The sequence below is a fragment of the Pan paniscus genome, chromosome 1 (genome assembly GCF_029289425.2).
Source record: "Pan paniscus chromosome 1, NHGRI_mPanPan1-v2.0_pri, whole genome shotgun sequence".
Classification (NCBI taxonomy): domain Eukaryota; kingdom Metazoa; phylum Chordata; class Mammalia; order Primates; family Hominidae; genus Pan; species Pan paniscus.
This window is the reverse complement of record NC_073249.2, coordinates 202,456,549-202,472,599: the sequence shown is the minus strand read 5'-3', so window position 1 is coordinate 202,472,599 and position 16,051 is coordinate 202,456,549. Positions and strand designations below refer to the sequence as shown.

The window sequence follows — 16,051 nt, the reverse complement described above, 5'->3', positions numbered from 1 at the left end:
CGGAAGCATGGCCATCCCTAGGAGGCACCTGCTTGTCTGCTGGGTTGGAAAGAAAAGTTGTCATTTCTTGACTTTAGTATATCACCTCCAAATCTTCCTGAGTGGAAGGCAAAGTGCCCCCTCCTCTTTCTAAGCATGAAGTTAAATAAAAGGCAGCAGCCTGAGGGCAGGGCCTGTGTCTTGTTTGCGTTTGAGTCCTGGAGCCCAACAGAGGGCCTGGGAGGAGAGGCTCTAGGAATCTTGTAGGTGACAAAACCTGTGTAGGTACACATGACTCAGCAGCGCACAAGGCTGATTCAACCTGGGAAGCTCAGGCTCAGACTCAAGGTCCACCAGCTACATGGCCTCCAAGGACCATAGGAGCAGCTGCTGCTGGCCCGGTGTGAGCCCAGCTCTTTTCTCAGTGCTTTATGGAACCAGCTCATTTGGTCCTTACAACACTCCTTTGATGTAGAGGATATTATCCCCATTTTGCATACGAGGAACTGATGCGGAGAGGGTAAGAGGCTAGGAAGTGGCGGAGCTGAGATCTGAACCCAGGTGTCTGGCTCCCCAGCCCATGCCCTCACCGCTCTGCTCTACTGTCGCCTACTCAGCTCCAAGACTCAGATTCTTCACCTGCTAATGAGAACAACAGTCCCTACCTAAGAGAATCACATGAAGCTCTTAGGAGAATGTCTCTAGGGAAATGCCCGGTAAACATGAGCTGCTTCTATGATTATTGGCCTTGCTATTGTTATTTTGGTTATTATTTTTGGTCCCACTACAACAATTCCAGTCATCACCTGGAAGCCCCTGCCAGTCAAAGGCCCTGTGCTGAGCACTCCAGGTGTCACAAATATGGCTCAGATGCCACCGCCCACCTCCTAAGGAGCTACTCATTCCCTAGCCAGTGCAGCCCACTGAGGGTGCTCAGCACACAGAGATGATGAGGGTAGTCACTCACTGCCCTCAGGCATTCATGGCCCTGGCTGGGGGACAGCCAGTGAACAAACTAGTACAGCCAAGCTGCATGCAGTGGCTCACACCTGTAATCCCAGCTACTCAGGAGGCTGAGGCAGGAGCATTTGAGCCCCGTAGTTAGAGGCTGTTGTGAGCTGTCATTTTGCCACTGCACTCCAGCCTAGGCCACAAAGCGAAGTAAAAAAATAAAAGCAATTGAGTGGTGAGCATGGTGTAAGCAACTATGCAGAGAAAGGGCAAAGAATATCTTCCAAAACAAGGGTATTGTTTATCATAGATGGAGTGATTAGGAAGGACTCTAATTTTCTCTTTTTCCTGTATTTATTTCAGTGATCACATTATTTTCAAATTAAAAAGAAATTTTGTTTAAAAGAATAATTATGACACTAGGCAGAACGTGATTAGTGCTGTAAGAGTTTCTGGGGGCAGGGGTATAAGAGATGCAGGAATGGCTCTTTTTAGTGGGGTGGGGATACGGGGGGTGAGGAGAAGGGCATTTCAGGTGACAGGAGCCGTGCAGCCAAAGGTGTGAGACCATGATGGCATGGCTCAATTGGGAAATGGGAATGGGCCTTAGCTGTGTGTCTAGGGGAAGAGTGGGAATCAAGCATGGGCCCCAGACTAGGGATACACAATGTCCTGTAACATGAGGGTGGCATTTTTAGAAACCCAAGGAACATTCCTAAATGTATCATCTTCATATTTCAAACCAAACTCTACTGTTGTCAGCTCTTAGCCTTTCCAACGTCTCCACAGCCCACTGACTGGAGTGCTTTTGTGTTGAAGGTTTTTGAGTCAAGCCTCACAGATGTACGACTCCTCTTTGATTGCCAGTGTGGGCTACATTCTATCCACAACCATTGCTATCACAGCAGGTAAGGGTGACCCATTGCTAGATTTCTGTCTTCTACTTTAGCAGCAGGGTATTATCCCAGGGCAGAGGGAGGCTGATTCTGCTGACTTGTTCTCCCCGTAGAGTGATTTATGGGTTCATGGAGAATGTGCAGGATTTCCAGACAGAGAGACCCGGGTTTGTATCCCAGCACAGATGCACATCAGCTCTGCAAACATCACTTAACCTCTCTGAGCCTCAGCTCCACATTCATAAAATGGGAGTGATAACACTTACCTCCTAGAATTGTAATGGGTATGATCCAAATGTGCCCTATGCCATACTGTGTGTACTTTAACAAGTTTTGCTATCTTCTAGCTCCACAACCCCCACTGGCTAAGTGACCACAAATCTTTTCTGTATAATTTTAGAGATTATGAATATGCATAGCATTGCAACATCATCAATACTCAATAAGTGATCATTAGCATTACAGCCCCCTTTTCCTCTATTTCACCTCTAATTTTTTTTTGCATTTTCTTTCTGTAGTGGCCTCAGAGGCTGCAATCATATAAAGCTGTTTGTTTATTTGTTTAAATGGCAAAATAGGTGACTAAAATCTTCAGAGTAAAAAATCCAATAAGAACTAAGTGCTTTCCTTGGATGAAAGCCTGGCTGTAAAGCCCTATGCTCTGCCAACACTTAAGACAAGTGGTGCCGCAGTTCCTGTCTACACAGGAGGAACACACAAGGCGCACAGCTTCCAGGGCCCATGCTGTGAGCAGCACCAGGGGCCATGAGGCATTGACCCAGAGCAGCCAGAAGCCATAAGCTAAGTCAGGGTCAAGAAGCTTAGTCAAGAAGCGTGAAGTCCAGTCAAGGTTGAAAGGAATCACAAACACCATGGTTGAGTGAGAACAGAAGTCAAGGCAGGGAATCAGGAGCTCAGGAATACAGCTGGAGGCCTGTGTGGGTGAGATGATTCTGGACAAAGGCTGGCTCAGGGCAGGGGCAGTAGGCCCACCCCACTCCCATACCACAGGAGTAGACCCACAGACTTGGGATCTACTGGCCACACGAGGTTAGAAAGCTCTAACAACATAAGCACAAAGCCTTGTTTATCTATCTTAAGAAAGGTGGAGGGGAGATGACTGCAGGCACAAACTGGTAAATAGGGTCTGTGGTTTGGTTAGTAAGTGTTCATTGTCGTTTTCCTGCTTTGATTATGCACTGTGGGTATGGAAGATATGACTGGGGAAAGCTGGAGGAAGGGTGCATGGGAACTCTACACCATTTTTGTGAGTCTAATATTATCCCCCAATAAAAGTTAAAAAACAACATGGAGATCAGAGGGGTCTAAGGTGGAAAAAAGTTGACAACCTGATCCCCTAAATGGCTTTTATTCCTTTCTTCTTGTAAGGCACAGTCATAAGTTTTGATCCTTTTAGTTTCCTAAATGGAAGAGAGCTTAGCCAAATCCTAGACAGACTGGCAGATGGGTGATTTGAAAACAGCTCAGCGGTATTTTCTATGATTTGCTGCTGCAGGTGCAATATTTTACCTGGACTTCATCGGGGAGGACGTGCTGCACATCTGCATGTTTGCACTGGGGTGAGTTCTGTCCTGCTTGCCGGCCCCAAAACGTTGTGTGTAGAATTCCAAGCAGGTTGCCCCTCTCTCTCCCTTATTGCTACGGCCGCCCCATCCTTTAGAGTCAGAGGAGCTGTGGGGTTTTGGAGCTTTGTCCCCAGAGGTGAGCGTTTTATTCCTCTAAGGGCTTTATCTTCCCCTTCTCTTTTGGACTCTAATCTCTTTGGCATTTCTCAAATATCACATTTTGACACATGAAAAGTCTCTCAACCTCACCTCGGATCTAAATGAGAAACCATCATTTTGCAAAAACTAACAGGATTAATAGTATTCCACATTGGCAAGAGGATGAGGAGGCCAGCCTACTACCACACTGTTAGCATACTTGAATGTGGGAGGAAAATTTAACAACAGCAACAAAAAATCCAAACAAGCATACTTTTTGATACAGTATTCCATTCTAATCATTTATCTTGGAAAAATGCTTCAACAGGGATGCAAATACACATGTACGAGGCTATTTATTAATTTTTAAATTAGTTGTATAAGCAAACAATTGAAAACAATAGAAATGCTCAGCAGTAGAATACAAGTGTTAAAAAATTATGCCATATCCAGATAATAGCATGCCATGCTGCCATTTTGAAAACTTGAGGCCAGTCTGTAGGTGCTGACACAGATCCATGTCTAGAACACATTCATCAAAAAAAATCACAGGCTGGAAGAGGTGGCTCACACCTGTAATCCCAGCACTTTGGAAGGCCGAGGCAGGTGGATTACCTGAGGTCGGGAGTTTGAGACCAGCCTGACCAACATGGAGAAACCCCGTCTGTACTAAAAATACAAAAATTAGTTGGGCATGGTGGTGCATGCCTGTAATCCCAGCTACTCGGGAGGCTGAGGCAGGAGAATCGCTTGAACCCGGGAGGCGGAGGTTGTGGTGACCCGAGATTGCACCATTGCAGTCCAGCCTGGGCAACAAGAGCAAAATTCCGTCTCAAAAAAAAAAAAAAAAAATCACAAACTTTTAAAAATTTGGCCTTGGCCGGGTGCAGTGGCTCGTGCCTATAATTCCAGCACTTTGGGAGGCTGAGGCGGGTGGATCACCTGAGGTCAGGAGTTTGAGTCTAGCCTGGCCAACGTGCTGAAACCCCGTCTGTACTAAAAATACAAAAAAATTAGCCAGGCATGGTGGCAGGCACCTGTAATCCCAGCTACTCGGGAGGCTGAGGCAGGAGAATCACTTGAACCTGGGAGGTGGAGGTTGCAGTGAGCTGAGATCATGCCATTGCATGCCTGGACAATGAGAGCATAAGTCTGTCCCAAAAAAAAAAAAAAAAAGTGGCCTTACCCTATAATCCAGCAATTTCACTTCTAGATTCTTTACCCAAAAGAAAGAGTACATCTGTATTAGTCCATTCTCATGCTGCTAATAAAGACATACCTGAGACTGGGTAATTTATAAAGGAAAGAGATTTAATTGACTCACAGTTCAGCATGGCTGGGGAGGCCTCAGGAAACTTACAGTCATTGCAGAAGGGGAAGCAAACACGTCCTTCTTCACATGGCAGCAGGAAGGAGAGAAGTGCCAAGCAAAGGGGGAAAAGCCCCTTATAAAGCCATCAGATCTCGTGAGAACTCACTCACTATCATGAGAACAGCATGGGGGTAACTGCTCCCATGATTCAGTTACCTCCCAGCAGGTCCCTCCCATGACACATGAGGATTGTGGGAACTACAATTCAAGATGAGATTTGGGTGGGGAAACAGCCAAACCATATCAGCATCTGTTGACAAAATGACTCACACATGAGTATTTATATAGTAGCTTTATTCATCATAGGTCTAAATTGGAAACAACCCAAATGTCTACCAACAGGAGAGTAGGAAAAACATAGTATATTCAGACAATGGGTTCTACGCAACAATTAAAAATAATGAGCTATAAGCCAGGTACAGTGGCTCACGCCTGTAATCCCAGCACTTTAGGAGGCCAAGGCGGGAGGATCACTTGAGGTCAGGAGTTCGAGACCAGCCTGACCACAATGGCAAAACCCTGTCTCTACTAAAAACACAAAAATTAGCCAGGTGTGGTGGCTTGCACCTGTAATCCCAGCTACTCGGGAGGCTGAGGCAGGAGAATCGATTGAACCTGAGCAGCAGAGGTTGCAGTGAGCCAAGATCACAGCACTGCACTCCAGCCTGGGCGACAGAGCAAGACTCAGTCTCAAAAAAAGAAAAAGAAAAAAAAATAATGAACTACTAATACATACAATAAAGAAGATGAATCTTGGCCAGGCATGGTGGCTCATGCCTGTAATCCCAGCACTTTGGGAGGCTGAGGTGGGTGGATCACCTGAGATCAGGAGTTCGAGACCAGCCTGGGGGTTTGCCAACATGGCAAACCCCATCTCTACTAAAAATACAAAATTACAAAATACAAAAATACTAAAAATACTAAAATACTAAAATACAAAATACTAAAAATACAAAATACAAAATTTTGTACTAAAAATACAAAAATTAGCCTGGCATGCTGGCACGTGCCTATAATCCCAGGTACTGGGGGGCTGAGGCAGGAGGATCGCTTGAACCTGGGAGGTGGAGGTTGCAGTGAGCCGAGATCCTGCCACTGGACTCCAGCCTGGGCAACAGAGCGAGACTCCATCTCAAAAAAAAATCAAAAAAATAAAAAAGGAAGATGAATCTTAACATTTTATCAAATGAAAGAAACCAGACATAAAAGAGTACATATTGTATGATTTAACTTACATGAATTAAAGAACAGACTAATTTCATCCATGGTGAGAGAAGTCAAGATAGTAGTTACCTCTGGGGAAGGGCTGGCATGAAATGGAAAGGGGCCCAGGAAAACTTTCTGAGGGGGATGGACGTATTTTCTGTCTTGAACTGGTTGATGATTCCCCAAGTAAAATTCATTCAGCTAGACATCTAGGGTTTGTGCATTTTGCTGCTTATAAATTATACCTTAATGTTTAGAAAGTATGCTTGTTTATGTAAGCTATAGGAAAAAGGGAAAAAACAAAACAAAAAATAACCTGGAAGGCTATACACCTACCTGGCCGAGTGAGACCAGGAGTACAGGGACTCTCCAATTTTTATTGATTTTTACTATCTATGCTTCAGTAATGATTGAAATGAATGACTTCAATTTAAGAAAATGTTTTAAAAGGCAAGCTTCCAAGAATCCTGATTGAATGGAAGTGAAGAGCCATGAGAAGCTTGCCCAGGAGAGTCTAATTTATTCTGATTACAGCTCATGGAGAGTGTAGGGCATGGGAGGCCACTCCAGCCATTGTTATTCAACTTGCATCTGCCCCTGCTGATCCCCTGAGAGGGTCGCAGCCTCTCAGGGCTCCTTGGGCGGTGAGCCCTCCTACGCAGCCTGCAAGCCGTTTTACCTCTTTCCATCACCTGAGCCTGAAAGTGTGCCTGCCCGACCTTGCTCCTGGCCTTATTTCTCTTCCTATCTTATCTCCATTCCGCAGGTGCCTCATTGCATTCTTGGGCGTCTTCTTAATCACGCGTAACAGGAAGAAGCCCATTCCATTTGAGCCCTATATTTCCATGGATGCCATGCCAGGTAAGGTTAAAGCCCCGTGGGTCTAGCTGACCATCCATATAGAATGACTGCTACTTCCTGTTTAAAAAGAGACAATCAACTGCTGTGCTGTGCCTTTATCGTGTGACTGTTCTCTCACTGTCTTTTTTCTTTTTAATTTTGTGCAAAAGGGTAGGCAATGGCTGAGGCACCTCGGTTGGTTTTGAGCACATCTTGCCAGTTCTGTGTCTATTTGGGGATCTTTTAAATAAAATTCTGATTCATACTCAATATAATTAGGATCTGCAGCCCCAGGCTTCATGCCTGCAAATGGAAAAATCCATTCATCTAGTTGGAATGAAATGATCAGAAAGGGGAAGGAGAATGAGTGGAATGAAATTAAAATATTATAATCTCACTCCCTGGATGCCACAAGGGAGTGCGTCATTCTGGAAAGCCTAATTTCCTAGCGAGCTAAGGATTCATACCGAGAAACACAAATTTAAATGTCTGTAAGCCCTGACAGTAACATAAGCATGTGAATCAGCCCAATACTGCCCAGCAGGGAGTGGTGGGACCTGCGGAGGACTGGAGAGTGCCTGTCTAGCCTAAAGGAATTCGGATTAGAAAAGTTAAGACATTGGACCAACCTCAGATTTGCTGACCTAAACTCTGTAGGTTGCTGGTGACCATTAGCTTTCACACCTAACTCGACATTTTAATTGTATTTATACAAGATGGAACTCTCTCTAAAACATGATCTCCTGTCCTTCATTAACACAATCTCATGAACAAAATATAAACACACTGATGGTCCAGAGGACTGCTTACTCGAGAGGTTTTCATGCGGTAACGCTGTGATGCAGGTGTGTTCTCAGGGTTGACTGGTGTGCCCCTACATTAAATGGCCCCAGGGTTTACGTGTCTACTTTCTATATTAGTTCCTCCTCTCTCGTTATTAAGCTGTTGTCTGTCCTTGCTGTAGCCAGCCTGCCTGAGTATAGCAACTCAATGTCAATGTGCTCCTTCAACCCAGCTTGTTCAGATTACAAATAAAATCAAAATGAAGGAGCTCTGAGTTGGGGGCCTAAGATTTCTCCTAGGAGTTAAGTGCATGAGCTTTGGTGCATGAACTTTTTAAACGTCTAATCTGGCTGCTCAGATTCCTTTTTTGCTAACTTCCTTGTTTCTCGGCTGTGTTCCGGATAGATGAGGGCGCTGGATAGCTGAATTCCAGATAGGTGAGGTGTCAACTCTGTGTGTGCAAGTATGTGTATGTATACGTGTGTTTGTGTGTTTACAAACTATGTGTATATATCAATATCAGTATTTGTGTGTGTATATATATATATAGATGTATTTTCTGGTGGAAAATAGAAGGTAACCTAAGGTAATCTTAGATATCAACATTCTGTGGTCTGTTTGTGGGTGTGGCTCTCAGCTTTTTCTTTGTACCTTGTGACCAGTGGGAAGTCAGCTGTTGAATCAGGGAGACCCTGCCCTTGCAGTGGCTTGTCAGGACACTTCCGATTGTAGGTGTTCTGTACTGTGAAGAGCGTGGGCTTGGAGTTCAGATGACCTGGATTCAAATCCCAACTCTACCACCTTCCTGCTGTGTGACCTCCCAAGGCCTCTCATCCTCACTTGTAACTGGGATTCCTTCTTTCAGGCTAGTGGTCATATGTGTAAAGGCCTCTTGCACGGTGTCTGGGACATGGTAGATGCCTGGTTATATTTGGTTTCACTTCCCTTTTGCTTTAAAAACCTTTGGAAGTTTCACACACTTGTTTGACCTGGTGGCAGGTAGAACATGCAGAATAAAACTGCTGAACAGTCTCAGTCTAAACAGAGGTGCTTTTCCAGCCACTTGGTTTCCCTGGTCAGCATTAGGATCTTGCCTTTTGTCTACCTAGATTCATATCTTCACAACAGACAACTGCTGTTCAAGAGGTATTCAAATTCCAGAAATTTACCACATCACAATTTGGAGAGCCTTTGAGTAATTCAAGCACCTGAAAGAACTTCTTAAAAATGAGAACGAGAAACAGCCCCTGACCTCCAGGAACTAGCCTGGCACTCTCAGCCAGGCCTTGGCCCTTTCCTGTTGAACAGAAACAATTTCACAGAACATCAGCAGCAGACAAGGCCACTCTGCAGCTGTGATGGATCAGGACACAAGCAGGTGGAATGGGAAGAAAAGGGTTTTTTTCCTAAAATTAAAAATAAATAAATAAATAAAAGAACACAGACAGGACTACTCTGCTAGCCTGACTAAACATAGACAAAAAATGGACATTGTCCAAATCATGAAAAACACCAAACATCCTCTGACCTTGCTAATGTGAGAGACTGCCGCTTCTTTACCAGGCACAGCTTTAGCTTCAATCTAGGCATCTTCTAGGTAAAAGCTAAGATCTCCAATTATGGAATTAGCCCTGCTTCCTGACAGCATCCAACCCAAAGCAAAGCCTCACTTCCTTGAACCCTCCCCAAAAATCACCTAGTCCAAGCCAACCCCACAATAACTCCTTTCTAACCCCCTCTTACATGGTTCGTGGTTCCCCGCCGTGCACACCTCTCTCATTGCAATGTGTCAATAAACCCATATTTGTTAGACTTTAGGTGTATTCCTGTTGGTCTTTGGCTGGAGGGCATTGACAAAATCCAAAAGGTAATCCAGGCCTGTTAAGCCAGCTCTCTTCCCTGAGAATGGGCACCTCCTCAGCAATTCCACTTCCCTCTTCTGCCCTCCCCCAAAATCCAAACCACAGACTCTTAAACTGTGCCCTTCAAAGAACCATCAGTTAAGTCTTATGCAATAGGGAGCCAAAGGGCCTTTCACGGACTGGGTCTTCCCAGGCCATTTGCAGAGTGGGTAAGAGCACTGCAGATCCCACCTCGGTCTCTGGTGGCAGATCCCACCTTGGTCTCTCATTAGCTGTGTGACCTTGGGCAAGTTACTTCACCTCTCTGAATCTCTTCTTATCCAGAAAATGAGGACAGTAGTTCATCTCTGTCATAGGATTGTTTAGGGATTAAGTGCAGGTATATAGGGAAGCCACACAGCATTCAGTTAAGAGTATGGACTTCCGGCCAGGCACAGTGGCTCACGCCTGTAATCCCAGCATTTTGGGAGGCTGAGGCGGGCAGATCACAAGGTCAGGAGATCGAGACCATCCTGGCTAACAAGGTGAAACCCCGTCTTTACTAAAAATACAAAAAAAAAAAAAAATCAGCTGTGCGTGGTGGCGGGTGCCTGTAATCCTAGCTACTCGGGAGGCTGAGGCAGGAGAATGGTATGAACCCAGGAGGTGGAGCTTGCAGTGAGCTGAGATCACGCCACTGCACTCCAGCCTGGGTCTGGGTGGACAGAGTGAGACTCCGTCTCAAAAAAAAAAAAAAAAAAAAAAAGTATGGACTTCCAAGTTGAAACCCCCGAGTTTGGACCCTGGCACTGCCTCTTACTAGCTGTGTGATCCCAGGCAAATTACATGCTTCATTTCTGCTGCTTCCTTTTCGTTATTAGTCATCCTGAGGATCAAATGAGATAGAACTTTATAACTATTTGGAACAGTATCTGCCACCAATTAAATACTCAATACACATAAGCCATTGTCATTGCTATTGTTGTTACTGTTACTATTTAAAGTGCTTAGCCCAGTCAGGTGTTGTAGCTCACACCTGTAATCCCAGCCACTTGGGTGACTGAGGCAGGAGGATCATTTGAGCCCCAGGTATTCAAGACTAGCCTGGAAAACATAGACTCTACCTCAAAAAAGAAAGTGCTTTAGCCCAGTGCCCAGGGCATATTAAACAGTTAGATGTCAGCTGTTATTATCATCATAGTTTCATTGCATTCAATTTCTTATGACTCGGCCTGAAGGCAGAATCTGAAGTCTTAATTCCCTGGCAGGAAAAGTTGGCCTCAAAAGTAATCGGCCTGGTGAAATGGCTCACACCTGTAATCCCAACACTTTGGGAGGTGGGGCAGGTGGATCAATTCAGCCCAGAAGTTTGAGACCAGCCTGGGCAACATGCTGAAACCCCATCTCTCCCCCCCAAAAAAACCACAAAAAATTAGCCAGGCATGGTGGCATGCACCTGTAGTACCAGCCACTCAGGAGGCTGATGTGGGAGGATCGCTGGAGCCCCAGAGGTTGAGGCTGCAGTGAGCCAAGATCGCTCCACTGCACTCCAGCCTGGGCGACAGAGCAAGACCCTGTCTCAATAAATAAATAAATAAACAAACAAACAAACTGCGTCCCTCCTGACCTGACTAGGGGAATTGTAGGACAAAGGTAAAGGAATTAAAGATTAAAGGCTTTGCCCTCAAATGTAAGTAGGAGTCCCTTGTCAAAGTACCCAGAAGTAATAATAAGCAAATCTCACCTTCCCCTATATGTGGACCAGGGAATTTAAAGTTAAAGTCCAAGATGCTCCCTCTGGCATCAGGATGCATCTGTCACCTTCAGGTGCCCATGACACAAAAATTACCCTCTTTCCTCGACAGTTAACAAAGTTTCCTGGTTCCTGATTTAATTCAGCAGTGAAGCATTGGCATCTACCACGTTCAAAGCACAGTGCTAGTTCCATTCCACCTGGGGCCCACACCGACATTCCCACCTCACTTTAGGCCAACTGAGGGTTCCTCCTGACAGCAGCTGGTCTGTGTGCATATTTCCTGAAGATTCATCCCTTGTTGCTTAGCAACCGTAATAGTTCCAGTGTATATTTGTGGGTGTTCTCTTTTAAATCTAAAGCATTCAGGAAATTGACAATGCACATGATTAGCTGCTGAGCACTATAATTAGTCTGTGGCGGGATAGAGGGAGATGCGGCCTCCTTGGCCTCCTTACCGCGTAATGATTTGGGGAAAATGGATTTCATTTCAGGTATGCAGAACATGCACGATAAAGGGATGACTGTCCAGCCTGAACTTAAAGCTTCTTTTTCCTATGGGGCTCTGGAAAACAATGACAACATTTCTGAGATCTACGCTCCTGCCACACTGCCAGTCATGCAAGAAGAGCACGGCTCCAGAAGTGCCTCTGGGGTCCCCTACCGAGTCCTAGAGCACACCAAGAAGGAATGAGACTCGCCTCCCTCTATTTATAACTGTCCCCTCCAGGCTGACAGTGGTTCAACCCTGAATCCTAAAACTTGCCTTTCAAGTCTCATTTTATTTTTAACTGAGAACTCTATGGATGATGATCTCAAAAAGCCTTTGTCTCTGGGAAAGGATGCGTTATCTTGGTCTTGGAAATTTCAAATGATGAGGGTGGGGGGATGGACGCATTATTCCAGGTGGGCGGGATAGAATCCAACCTCTGCCTGGATTAGCCCAGGGGGATTTGGAAAGCCTTTCTACCATCCTTGAGGATGGTAACTGAGCTTCCTCTGACAGTGACCAAAGGATGCTGTATCCTTCAGAGCTAAGGCAAGACAGAGAGTCTGCTGTTAATTCTCAAATCCAGCGAAAGGCTGGACATCTCTAAATCTCGTCTTCCTCCACCTCATGTGCATGCCTGATGTCACCCTGACACTCCTGATGCCGCATCTGTGATAGCACTCGTGTTGCCTTCACATGGCAGGCTGGGCCAACCCTGGGTGGAAGGTTCTGACATTTGTGTTTTCAGAAATGTACATCTGCCTTCCAGTCATCTGTGCCCTTCTAGGGAAGATGTGCTTGATATGTTCAAATTGGATCTACTCTGAAAACGAAACTTGGTTTTGGTCCTGTGAGGACTACTTGTTTGTCCACCTCCTCCACCAAAGGAATTAGGAAGTTAAGAGAAGGGGAAGAATATGGAGGATAGGAGAGGGTGATGATGCTTTAGCCCATTAAGGAAGAAAAGTTCCCCTTACTCTTACAAAAGGTGATTGCACCACTTAAAAAAGGATAGGTAGAAAATCTGGCCATTTTATGTGTTATTTTTTTCCTGCATACCAGTGCCCCCTGGAAAGATGGGGATGCTCATTTCAGAGACAGCCTCTTCACCTGTCCTCCGTCTCTCCATTACAGAGCCACAAGCCAAGCTTGAGTTACTGGTTAATTTCCTTGAAGTCAATAGAGACTCTCTGGGTCCTCATCCCCATGCATATATGTCTGGGAGAAGCAAGCATTCTCAAAAACAGGGCTGTTGCTTTCTTCCTGGCCGCATATGTGACTGTCTTCCCCTAGACTGATGGTATACTTTTCAGAGGGGCGGATAAAGGTTTGCAAACTTTAATGGGCATAAGGATCCCCTAGAAGTGTATGTAAAATGCAGATTCCTGCACCCCAACTGCAGACACTGTTAAGTGGGACTGGAGTGGGGCCCACGGGTCTGCATTCTTAACTGGTACCACCAGTGATTCTGATGCGATGCTTCAATCCCGAGATTTCACATCTGGAAAGCCTAAGAATTTACAAAGATGTTCTGCTAAAACCCCCAGGGCCCCATGCAGTCTTGCTAGAAAATTTCCTCCCTAGGGTTCCTTTGGAAGGTTAAATACTCCCCATAGGATCTGTGGCATTTCTCCATCCAATGAATACTACTTAGAGCTACACTCACCACTTCCCTAGACAGCCTTTAATAGGCATGATAACAGTGTTAATAGACCAGTGTGATAGATCACTTATCTTTATGGATTGTGCTTAATACTGATTTAGTATCTTGACTCCAAAAACTGACATCTGTTGTCTGTGATAACCACTTCTGTATTGCGTCTTAACCACTTCTGTATTGTGTGGTCTTAACTGCCTAAGGCGGCAACGGGCAGTGGGCTCCTTTCCCTTAGGATGGGTATCAACTCAATTCAACAATATTTATAAGGCATTTACTGTGTGCTAAGCATTTGGAAGACCCAGGCTACAAAGATAAGACATAGTTCCCGCCCTCCAGGCCAGGAGAGGGAGGCACAAATACCCAGGAATCTCTGATGGGTGTGAAGTGCGGTGGTGGGCCACAGAAAATGACCGTCATGGAGACCCTGCTAAAGGTCGGACCCTGAGCCCAAAGGGGTATTCAGAAGTGGAGATGATTTTGGCCCCACTCATAGATGGGTGGCAAATCTAAGATTTGTATAAAGCATATAAAATAGGGTGATCACCCCCGAGGCAGAGGGCCAGCATTTGCAAAGGCACAGAGATAAGAGGAGCTGGGCAAAGAAAGGAAAGCCAGGGAAGGTGGTGGGAGACGAGTCTCAGAGCTAAGTAGTGGAAGCTGGGCACAGTGGCTCATGCCTGTAATCCCAGCACTTTGGGAGGCCAAGGCTGGAGGATCACTTGAGCCCAGGAGTTTTATATCAGCCTGGGCAACATAGCAAGACCTCATCTCTGCTAAAAATTAAAAATAAATAAATTAGCTGGGTGTGGTGGTGCATGCCTGTGATCCTAGCTACTCAGGAGGCTGAGGTGGGAGGATCGCTAGAGCCCAGAGAGCCAAGGCTACAGTGAGCCATGATCATGCTACTGCACTCCAACCTGGGTGACAATGAGACCATGGCTCAAAAAAAAAAAAAAAAGATAAGCAGTGGAGGCCGAATCATGGAGGGTCTTGAATACCTGGCTAAGGAGTTTAAAGTGTATCCAAGAGGACGTGGGAGCCACTGATGGTTCATGAGGAAGAGAAGGGCAGGACCAGCACTGATTGAAAAGGAGGGCTTGTTCAGTGTGGAGGAAGAATCAGAAGGGGGAATAAGTTACCTTCTCCGAGCCTGCAAGAACAAAAATCAAAAAGCAGAAATTAAAATCAGGTTTCACTGCTATTTATATATTTCTCCTTTCCCAAATGATTTTTCTAAAGCTGGGAGTGGAGGCAGGAGGGAGAAACAGAAGGTGAGCAGGGAGGCTATTTAGATGTGTCAAACCCGGGTGATCATTAATAATTTGGGCATATATATGCTCCCAAACTTACTCTGCCCCCTTCCTTCCCTTTTTTTTTTTTTTTTTTTTTGGTATGGGCCTTTTAGGCTTGGGCCAGCCAGCTTTCTTGAGATGAGTGAATAAAAGTGCATTGTAATTTCAGGTCTGCTTCAGATCATGGGGACAGTGCCACCCAGGAACTGCTGCTGAGGCCTGGGAAGCTCCCTTGCCTTCGGGTTTGGAGTAGTGGCATCATCCCACCAACCTGAGCCATGAAAGGGCTGAGCAGAAAGTTAAATGGTAGTTTCCTGACTGGAAGCCACACGTAGGTCACTTGAGTAGTCAGGAAGCACAGTGGGTGTGGAGCCATCATCTGTCTTGGGCTGGTTCCTCCCAATCTTTGTCCAGTGGTATAAATGGACTGTCTGCTGATGGCCATACGCAGCACTGGCTGTTAAAATGGGGAAGGGGTACATCAGGATTCCACTCATAGCCCTAGTTCGTTATTGTTACTCATGGCTCTGACGTCCCCAAGCCATCTTGAATGTTGCAAGCAATGTTAAATATCACACCTCGGTCTCCTTCCGAGCAGCCCAGGTACCTAAAGCAAGGTCACCAAACTTGGGTTTAAACTTCAGTTGCCATCACAGCAGGGTTCAGGTTATGCAGTTTTTGCAGTGTGGAGTTGAACACTGGGTAAAGAAGGGAGAGCTGACTCTCCATTGCTTTTCTAGTGGAAACCAGCCAGTTTGACGGCACGGTGCGGATACAGGACTCCATCAGGCTAGTGTTGGGGAACCAGCCCGGCAGCCTTCCATGTGAATTCCAAAGCTGTTTCAACACTGGCTGATAGGCAGACCAAAAGGTTACTTGTGTGTTTCTATGAGAAGCGGTGTAAATGAAGTCACCTTAGAATATATTCTGTGCGGATGCTTATATTTTGTTAACTTCACGACTTATGGCATGTCTTATTTAAAAAAAAAAAGTACTAGGTGCAAATAACATTATGAAGTGGTATTTAATTAAAAATCTATGCAGTGACAGCTGAGTTTGTGTCTTATGTTTGGCTAATACTTCCTAGAATTATCTAGAACAGTACTGTCTAGTAGAACTTTCTGCGATGATGGAAGTGTTCTATGTCTATGCTGCCCAACATGGTAGCCACTCTCCACAGGTGGCTGTTGAACACTTTAAATGTGGCTAGTGCAACCAAGGAACTGAATGTTTAATTTCATCTAATTACATTTCCATATAGCTC

General features: G+C 45.4%; 1 protein-coding gene across 5 annotated transcripts in view; it reads left to right on the top strand.

Annotated features, from left to right (window-relative positions):
* Positions 1 to 15,834, top strand: part of NIPAL3 (NIPA like domain containing 3) — a 57,375-nt gene extending 41,541 nt beyond the window's left edge. For 3 of the 5 annotated variants that reach the window (XM_024928722.4, XM_034958109.3, XM_003810772.5), the window contains 4 exons: positions 1,750 to 1,838; positions 3,343 to 3,406; positions 6,895 to 6,989; positions 11,840 to 15,834. In XM_024928722.4, coding sequence (XP_024784490.3) covers positions 1,750 to 1,838; positions 3,343 to 3,406; positions 6,895 to 6,989; positions 11,840 to 12,039 — 448 coding nt within the window. In that variant the 3' untranslated portion in view covers positions 12,040 to 15,834. Of the gene's footprint in view, positions 1 to 1,749; positions 1,839 to 3,342; positions 3,407 to 6,894; positions 6,990 to 8,156; positions 10,730 to 11,839 lie in introns of those variants that run through there. The other 2 variants (XM_034958102.3, XM_063593990.1) reach the window with 2 other exon arrangements.
* Positions 15,835 to 16,051: the final 217 nt, after the last annotated feature.